This window comes from Maniola jurtina, chromosome 24 (genome assembly GCF_905333055.1).
Source record: "Maniola jurtina chromosome 24, ilManJurt1.1, whole genome shotgun sequence".
Taxonomy (NCBI): domain Eukaryota; kingdom Metazoa; phylum Arthropoda; class Insecta; order Lepidoptera; family Nymphalidae; genus Maniola; species Maniola jurtina.
In genome coordinates this window covers 6741234-6750606 of record NC_060052.1, presented here as the reverse complement: position 1 = coordinate 6750606, position 9373 = coordinate 6741234, and the positions used below count along the sequence as shown (strand labels likewise).

Sequence of the window (9373 nt, the reverse complement as noted above, 5' to 3'; positions counted from 1 at the left end):
CGGTCCAGTAGTTTTTGAGCCTATTCAATACAAACATACAAAAATACAAAGGTTTCCTCTTTATAATATTAGTATAGATATGATATGTGATAATGAAAAGATACTACCATGCGAAGCCGGGGCGGGTCGCTATTCAATACTATTCAACTGATCAGCCTGGCTGTCCAGCGCGGAAATGCAGCCTTGGTATCATTGGTATCATTCTTGGTATCATTCCACGCGGGGCATGATTTGTATAGTAATTAGATAAGGCTAGCTTTAAGTTTTATTGTAATATTTCATTTAAAAAAAAACTAAAAGACTATATTTAATTATGTATTTATTTTATTTAACTCTTCCCTATATAACTAGGTAAAGAAAGTATGATAAGTCACAAGAAATATATCAAGTGCGATTTAAAAACGTACAGCGCCATCTATCGCAGATCAAGTCAATGTTCTGTACCCGTTCTAGTTCTTCCATTTTATTGACTGTAAAGAAAAATAAGTATATTTTATTATCTTCTCTACAACATGAAGGAGAAACAATACATACATTTATAGTTCAATAAAACACACCTCTTTTCTATTAAATTTTTTCAAAAATGTTAGTACTTTGTTAGTCTAATAGCTAGGTTATACCACTGCGCATCATGTTCCGGGGTCCCGGGTTCGAGTCCCGAGTCGGGTCAAAAAAACTATTGTGGTTATTCTTACAAGAAATTCTCTTAAAAGAAAAACCACAACCAAACAGAAATGAGAAGGAAATAGGTCATAGTTTACCACGCCGGGCAAAAGGGGATTGGTAGACTTCATCATGAACCCATCACTGGTCCACTACTAAGCACGGGGTTCTTCTCAGAATAAGAAGGGTTTAATTTTAGGCCATAGTCCACCACACTGGCCAAGTGCGAATTGGCAGACTTCACACACCTTTGATATTATAGAGAACTCTGAGGCATGCAGGTTTCCTCGCGATGTTTTCAACTGTATGGCTGCCGGAGACGAAATTCGGTCAAAAGATTATAACTTACCGAATCTCGGAGAGTATTCTCGGCTAGTATGTATTCTTCGGACTGCGCGTTCAAAGTCATTTTATAATTCGTAAGACTGGTCCTGTCCTTTTGCTTCGCCAGAGTTTCTATTACTACGGAATGTACCTGCCAAAAATTACGTATATTTTGTTAAAAACTTAAACCTAGCCTTATTTGATTAACCTCAATCCTTTGTTTGTTGGTTTGTCCTTCAATCACGTTGCAACGGTGCCACAGGGCGGCGTGATTTTGTGCATGACTATGGTTAAAAACCTGGAGAGTGATATTGGCTACTTTTTATCCCGGAAAATTGTTTGAATTCCCTCGGGATTCAAAAAAAACTAAATCCACGCGAACGTAGTCGCGGGCATCAGCAAAAATAATCTTAGGCCACGTCATCACTTTCCATCAGGTGCGATTTTGTTGAGGCATGTGCCTATAATGTTAAAAAATGTATATTAGCTGTTGATGTGAATCCACATTAGTGGATGACCCTATATTTGCTCACCTACAGATTGTCTCATATTGTGGCTATGAGATTGTTCTCATGTGGCTTGGAGATTGTTCTCAAGCGGCTTGGAGATTGTTCTCATATGACATGAAGATTGTTCTCATGTGGCTTGGAGATTGTTCTCATGTGGCTTGGAGATTGTTCTCATGTGGCATGGAGATTGTTCTCACGTGGCTTGGAGATTGTTCTCATGTGGCTTGGACATTGTTCTCATGTGGCTTGGAGATTAAGTGTACTTTATATTATTATTTAGTCCTTACCTTATATTTCTGCGCCAGCCGCAGCCGGTCATCTGCGCTGGGCAGTTTGTGGAGGCATGTGGCCAACATTTGCTTGCTGGCCGCCAACTCGCTGAGCCTCGCTAGCAATGTTTCCATTGGAATGTTGGAAGACACCGTTGTACGACCGAGCCAATCCTGGAAGAGCACTCACAAAATAAAAACCGGCCAAATGCAAGTCAGACTCCCGCACCGAGGGTTTCGTACTCGGGTCTTTTTTCCGACATTTTGCACGATAAACATAAAAATAAATAAAAATCTGTTTAAAAAACCTTTTCTATTAATAAAATTAACCTCAGCGTAAATAAATGAAACTCACTTTTTTGGTGAACATTGACTCAACAATATCCCACTTGCTGGAGTTGCCATGTACATTGAGGACCACCCAATCATATTGTACCGGAGGTACCTGCAGGTACAGGAAATTACATCAAAACCAAAGATAGTGTAGAAATTAACCAGAAGTAAAGAACAATTTAAAGAAAAAACATTAAAAAAAAGAAAAACTAAGTTGTTGTTGACTCGCCATATAATATTGTTGTTGGCACAGCAAGAATGACGACATTGACATCATGAGACAACATTGTGCATAGCGACATCAGTTGTTTAGGAACGAAAAGGAAAAGAAGATTGTTGTCGGCTCAGCACCTGTTTGTCGTTAGCACATAAGCGACATCATGTTGCCAACATCCTAGTGCCAGTGTTGCAACAAATACGACAGTGTATTGTTGTCGTCTCACCCACCTGTTGTCGTTGACACAGCGTGAGCGGCGACATCATGTTGCCAGCGCCCTCGTGCTAGTGTTGCGCACAACAGTACAACAGTGCATTGTTGTCGGCTCACCCACCTGTTGTCGTTGGCACAGCGTGAGCGGTGACATCATGTTGCCAGCGCCCTCGTGCCAGTGTTGCGCACAACAGTACAACAGTGCATTGTTGTCGGCTCACCCACCTGTTGTCGTTGGCACAGCGTGAGCGGCGACATCATGTTGCCAGCGCCCTCGTGCCAGTGTTGCGCACAACAGTACAACAGTGCATTGTTGTCGGCTTACCCACCTGTTGTCGTTGACACAGCGTGAGCGGCGACATCATATTGCCCGCACCCTCGTTCCAGTGTTGCGCACAACAATATGCCAGACAATGCAGGGTTGAATTGTTGTTAAGTTCCGGTTTGTTGGCGCATTTCTGCCATTCTGCATCAAGAGAGTTGTTTATCAGAGATTTTGACAATGATCGGGCAAGTAATAGCTGAGTATGAGGCGCTCAATAGGGAAAGCCGTTTGGTGGGAGGCTTCGGCAGTGGCTAGTTACCACCCTACCGGCAAAGCTGTGTCGCCAAGCGATTTAGCTTTCCAATACGATGCCGCGTAGAAACCAAAGGGTATGGGTTTAATAAAAACTGCCATATCTCTTCCAGGTTAGCTCGCTTCCATTTTAGACTGCATCATCACTTACCTCCAGGTGAAATAGTAGTCAAGAGCCAACTAAAAAAGGTAGAATGACCAGCAGTGGACAACCACAGGCTGACGATGATGATAGGCACACAGCTTAGAGGTACCACAAGTAAGTCTCTCAAAGTGCTAAAGTGCCTAACCACCTTTTTTCGACTTTCTGGTTATACATTTTTTTTAATTCAATATGACAGATGTATGGTGTTATTTTCATATGTGATTTTTTAAAACTTTTTTTAGTTCTGTTCATTAATTTTTTAATTACGACTTTTAACTTACCTAACAATTTCACATAGTCTGTCACCATTTTGGCCTGGTGGGCGTCTACTCCGGGTTGGTTGAAATAATTTGACAATAAATTATTCAATTTTCTCAGCAAGCCGTCTACACTGTTACCTTGGGTTTTGATTATATGTTGAAATTGGTACATCTAAAATTAAATACTAATTAAATTTATCAAATAAACTTGTTCCTTAGCACTTAGGTATTTAACTAATTTTATAAATAAATTCATACAAATACTTAATTTAATAATTTAATACTTAATCGCCCGCGTGGATATGTTTGATAAATCCCGCGGGAACCATGGGAATTTTTACGGTATAAGTAGCCATAAGCCATAACCTAACGTATAATCTAATAGTTTTTGCTTGACAGAGTAACAAACATACACACACACAACACACATACAAACTTTCGCCTTTTTATATATTATTAGTTATTTATCCTTCGTATTTTACATAAATTAAGTAGTAAATAAGATTAGTAACTGAATTTCTTTAATAAGTATACATTTTGGAAATACATAAATAGATTATTATATAAAATAGCTTAAAAGAGTTGAAAAAAAAAATTACCGCAGCATCTGGACTCCTTCCAAGCATTCTAAAAAATATATAAAAAAATTAATGAAATGCTTCTTTCTCGATAAATATTATAATCTACAAGGTATTAGAAAGATAATGTCCGTAACATCACGGCAAGCTGAGGTTAGGACCGATGTGTTTGTCCTCCAATCACGTCCCAACGGAAGAACAAATTGACGTGATTTTTTGCATGTGTATAGTTGAAGACCTGAAGAGTAACATATTAGTAATACATACTAGTATAATATATTAAATAATAATACTTGATGCCCGCGACTTCGTCTTTAGATTTTTTAAATCCCGTGAGAACTCTTTGATTTTTCAGGATAAAACGTAGCCTGTCACTCTCCGGTCTGTAACTATACCCATCACGTCAATCCATTGCTCCGTTGCGACGTGATTGAAGGACAAATCAACAAACCAATAAACCAAGAAACAAACACACTTTCTCAATTTTAATATGTGTAGTGATAATATATGCAATAACTAGTACTTACGTCAATAAATCTGTGAGTTCAGCCACTTTTCCCTCAGACTGCAAAAAGCTAATGTAATGGTTTAACGCTAGAGGGCGCGCTGAAAGCAATTCGTATACCAACTTTTTGTTCAAGGTTTGGATTAAGAATAGTACCACCTGAAAAAGTATTTATATAGGTACATATTTTGAATAAAAGGCTTTGACTTCATAATCATATTTATGTAAATCAAAAAATCAATATCGAAATCCATTTATTTCATGTAGTGTCTCCTACATCTGTGACTGCGCCACCAATTCGGAATGTAGATTCTACCGAGAAGAGCCGACAAGAAACTCTGCAGTTGCTCTTTTCACATCATACAACTAACCATCTTGTGGGTAACTGAAAGCTCAGCCGTTTGCTTGCACACAACTTTGCCACTAAAGCATTCATCTGTTGTATAGAATACGACAGGTCGAGATGGCAATGGGGTATGAGGCGGGGGACGCTCCGAACACCAGCACATCACCAGCGCTATCCCGCACCAGGCTAGCGCGGGGGCTGTGCGAGTGGACGGGGCGTCCCCGCCTCGATTGCCATCTCAGCCTGTCGCGAACTATAGGTTTAATAACCTCGACTTACCTATTGTGTGTTTTTACTTTTTATATGTTTTTTTTTTTGTATAATAGCAAATCAGTAAATTCTTTCGGAACCATATTATAATAATTAGAAGCAAAAAAGGATTAATTTATTATCATCGGGTTGATTCGCTAACTCAGTGTCTAGCACTGAATAATAGCCACCAAGCTCATTTTTTAATCCATTGAAGGTTTTCTACGAAAAAACATTTTACTGTCACCTAGAAAAGCAGCAATATAGAACCAACAAACCTCAGTGGCTATCATTCTCTGTTAGACACTGAATTAGAGAATCACCTCGCATAACCTCCTATAATAAATAACCACATAATCAAACAGTAGGATTTTTAACCCCCGACCAAAAAAGAGGGGTGTTATAAGTTTGACGTGTGTATCTGTCTGTGGCATCGTAGCTCCTGAACGAATGAACCAAATTAAATTTAGTTTTTTGTTTGAAAGGTGGCTAGATCGAGAGTGTTCTTAGCTATAATCCCAGAAAATCGGTTCAGCGGTTTGAAAGTTATCAGCTCTTTTCCAGTTACTGTAACCTTCACTTGTGGGGGGTGTTATAAATTTTTAATTTACACTTGTCCTATGTGTCTAGTTTACCTACAGTTATAATAGCGTTTCCATCCCCGATAGCAACGGCACCATCTAGTAATTCAGTTTTTCTCTTTAAACTCCTGTGACATCGGAGAGACACACTCCGTCCCAACACCAGTCGTTTCAGCGTCACTGCCACAGTTGGTTCAGGCTCTGTTCTGTCATTTGGGTCTTTTCCTGACTGCGCGAGGACAACTGGAATCAATGAATAGAACAGAAGAAATTCTTATTCAAATACAGTAAACTCTTTACAGCGAAATTGAAGCGTCTGGGTATTTTATTGCTTTATAAAGAGTTCTCTTTAAACAGAGAGTAAAGAAAACAATATAATTTTACGAATAAGTGAACAAATGAACACATTTCTAAGAATTCCATTGGACCTACGAAATATTAACGACTCTATCGGCCGTATTCACAAACGTTACTATGAGGTCTCACAGTGCGCTCGAACGCATAGTATAGGTTCCACCAATCAGATCATTGTAAATTAACGTGATACAGTCATCTGATTGGTGGAACCTACACTGTGCGTTCGAGCGCACAATGAGACCTCATAGTAACGTTTGTGAATACGGGTGTGAATGTCAGTGAAATTAATGGTTTTGGGGTCTAAATAATGATTAATTATTTCTCTATTGAGAGTGGTTGCTACGCTATATAGTGGTTCGACATAAGGGTAACCAAACAAACTTTAGCAATATCTACGTTTTAAAGAATTTCACAATATGGAGTTTACACTGTAATTTTTTTTTTTGTTTTAATGAGTATTTTAAATCATCGAAGGATGCTGATTAAGCTACTCTAATTCTAGTTGGGAAAGTCCTGCTGTGCCTGGCAGCAAGTATTGGCACAGAACTATAAAGGTGGCGATCACAACATACAGAAACGTTGAAGTGCGGAAACCAGCCCAGAAAGAAGAAGATTGGATCAGAGACGGTCGAAGTGATACAGGGAATCCAAGGACCAGCAACCCCAAACCACGAAACCCAAGAAAGGAAAAGATCATCAAAAGAATCAACTACTTCAGAATGCCTTTTCTAACGATAATTTAAGTACACTATTAGTAATGATCAATATTAATCAATGACTGCTCAGTATTATTCATTTATAAATATTGATCATGACATTTATTACTAATATCAATATTAATAAATGACATGATCAATATTAATCAATGACTGATCAGAATGAATGCTCTTATTCATTTATAAATATTGATCATGCCATTTATTACTAATATCAATATTAATAAATGACATGATCAATATTACTAAATGACTGCTCAATATTAATCATTCATTTATTAATACTGATCATGGAATTTATTAGTAATATCAATCAATATTAATAAATTACATGATCAATATTTATAAATAAATGGATGATCTATATTAACAAGGCTGAAAATAATGAAACATCATGCATGGATGGAACAGTTACCTATTACGGTTGATGAGATAGAGCCCACTGACAGACAGGCTGATGGACAGACGGATGGATAGCGGAAGCTTAGTAATAGATCTTGTTGACACCCTTCAGGCACAGGAATGACGATGAGAATTTACACTTCCATCCATCCATTGGCCTGTATGCGTCCACTGCTGGACATAGGCCTTTCCAAGAGCGCGCCACCAAACACGGTCCTCCGCCTTCCTCATCCACCCGCTCCCCGCCACCTTCTTCAGGTCATCGATCCAGCGGGCAGGAGGTCGTCCCACACTGCGCTTACCGGTACGCGGTCACCACTCCAGAACACGTCTGCCCCATCGGCTGTCGGTTCACACTTACTCAAGTCCAAAACCTTGGGTGACACCAAACTGGACAGCGGCAGTAGCTGTGTCTTCACATTATTGATGGTTGAGCTGAACAGACTCTCATCTTTCTGCCCCGGGTATGACTTCTGACCGATTGCCAATATCTCTTGTGGTGACAACTGGAAATTAGATATCCTGTTATATTTTACGTTAACTCTAAGGTATTCTGAACCAGTGGTAGATGCATTTGAAACTTCAAAAGTACCTATATTTGCAAAAGTTTACCTATTTGAATAAAATAAATTATTCTATACAAAGAATCGAAAGCTAATATAGCTAGTATCTACTAAAAAAGGCAAATTTCTATGGTACAATATGTAGCATGTGACATGCACCACCCGCCCCCCCACTGGTAAGCATGCAGGAAAAGCCAGCCACCAGGCAAGCCCCAAGCACCTCCACGCAATCCTCTCATCATGGATGTAGACCTTACAATGGACAATTGCAAAGTTTGCAATTGTGCATTGTTAGGTACTTGGGGCTTGCCTGGTAGCTGACTTTTCCTGCATGCTTAGCAGTGGGAGGGCGGGTTCTGCATGCACGCTGCAACACAACACATACTCTATCTACTACTACATACTAGATACAAAAAAAGATACTACATACAAAAAAACGGATTATAGCAAAATAAGCTTTCAATTCTTTGTACATCATCAATCACCATGGACTTCCGTAAAGTAACGCATGCTTCTATACAATATTTAAAATCCATTCTATTCTATTCCTAGTCGCTAAACTGGTTCCTGGACTAGTAGGAAATGCTGATCAAACTGGTTCCTAGGCAACCAGGTTAGCGACTAGTGCTGATCAAACTTAGATGGTCTTCCAAGTGGGTCTTGAGGTGATCATCACCATAATCATCAGGATCAACCAATTAATCATGTCCAGCAGTGGACGCGTCCAGGCTGATGGAATGGAATGGGAAAAGATATTTTTGTGTTTTTAGTTTTTTCTTTTTTTTTTTTAACTGTACTTTACTTTCCATTGTTTTAAAAATATATACATGTATTAAGAATTTTTACTTTAGATTAGTGTTAGATTAGTTTTATTATAAAGTATACACCTGTAATTGAGAACCATACTGAAGTTTTTTTGTCTTATTTGTATGGAAGTTGTTGGTGTAATAATAAATATAAAAAAAAGATTGAAAAGCTTACCACATCATCATCAAAGCTAAAGGCTTTCGCCTTAGTTTCACTGGTGTTCCAGTAATCGTCATCATCCATGCTTAGAGACCTTTTTATTTTATATCTCTTACAAAAATAACCTACTTAGGATCTATAAGGTACCGATTTAGTATTTATAATTTACTTCACACTACAGATTTGTTCTTCGGAGTTAGAATTTAGAAATTGTAAACAAAAACAAAGGTACAATTTCCAATGCAAAGTAGTAAACAAAGTGTCAACTGTCAACTTGGTGTCAACGTGATGTCAAGTGTCAATCAATGTCAAGTGTCAACTATATGTCAACTGTCCAGTGTGACCAGATTTAAATAAAAAAATTTGTTGTCTGTAAAGTCGGTTTACTGACGATAGTTGAACGTGACAACAAAGGCCGATTGTGCTTCTTTGTCGCTCGTTCCGCGCTCTCGCTTGCACTTCAAGCCTTACATGGAACGCCTCAGAGCGAGGTAACGCCGCATGAGTCATGTTTTTTCGTGCGTGCAGCCGGCTCTATCGAATTATAAGACGTTGTCACGTCAAAAACTGTCAAAACGGGGCATTTTGATAAAATACTAA

The 9373-nt window shown here is 38.7% G+C and overlaps 1 protein-coding gene across 2 annotated transcripts; it reads right to left on the bottom strand.

Moving 5' to 3' along the window:
• Window positions 1–302: 302 nt before the first annotated feature.
• LOC123877814 (vacuolar protein sorting-associated protein 16B) lies at window positions 303–9028 on the bottom strand. 2 transcript variants are annotated; one of them, XM_045924728.1, is made up of 12 exons: window positions 8789–9028; window positions 7606–7750; window positions 5828–6012; window positions 4616–4752; window positions 4110–4137; window positions 3532–3682; window positions 2918–2994; window positions 2754–2813; window positions 2121–2210; window positions 1784–1939; window positions 1013–1138; window positions 303–470 (listed from the first exon to the last, which is right to left on the bottom strand). In XM_045924728.1, exons 1-12 carry the CDS (start codon window positions 8855–8857, stop codon window positions 450–452), a joined length of 1245 nt encoding a protein of 414 aa, XP_045780684.1. In that variant the 5' UTR covers window positions 8858–9028; the 3' UTR covers window positions 303–449. The 2 variants fall into 2 exon arrangements, with proteins under 2 accessions (XP_045780684.1, XP_045780682.1); XM_045924726.1 differs by lacking the exon at window positions 2754–2813 and having other exon boundaries at window positions 2858–2994.
• Window positions 9029–9373: the final 345 nt, after the last annotated feature.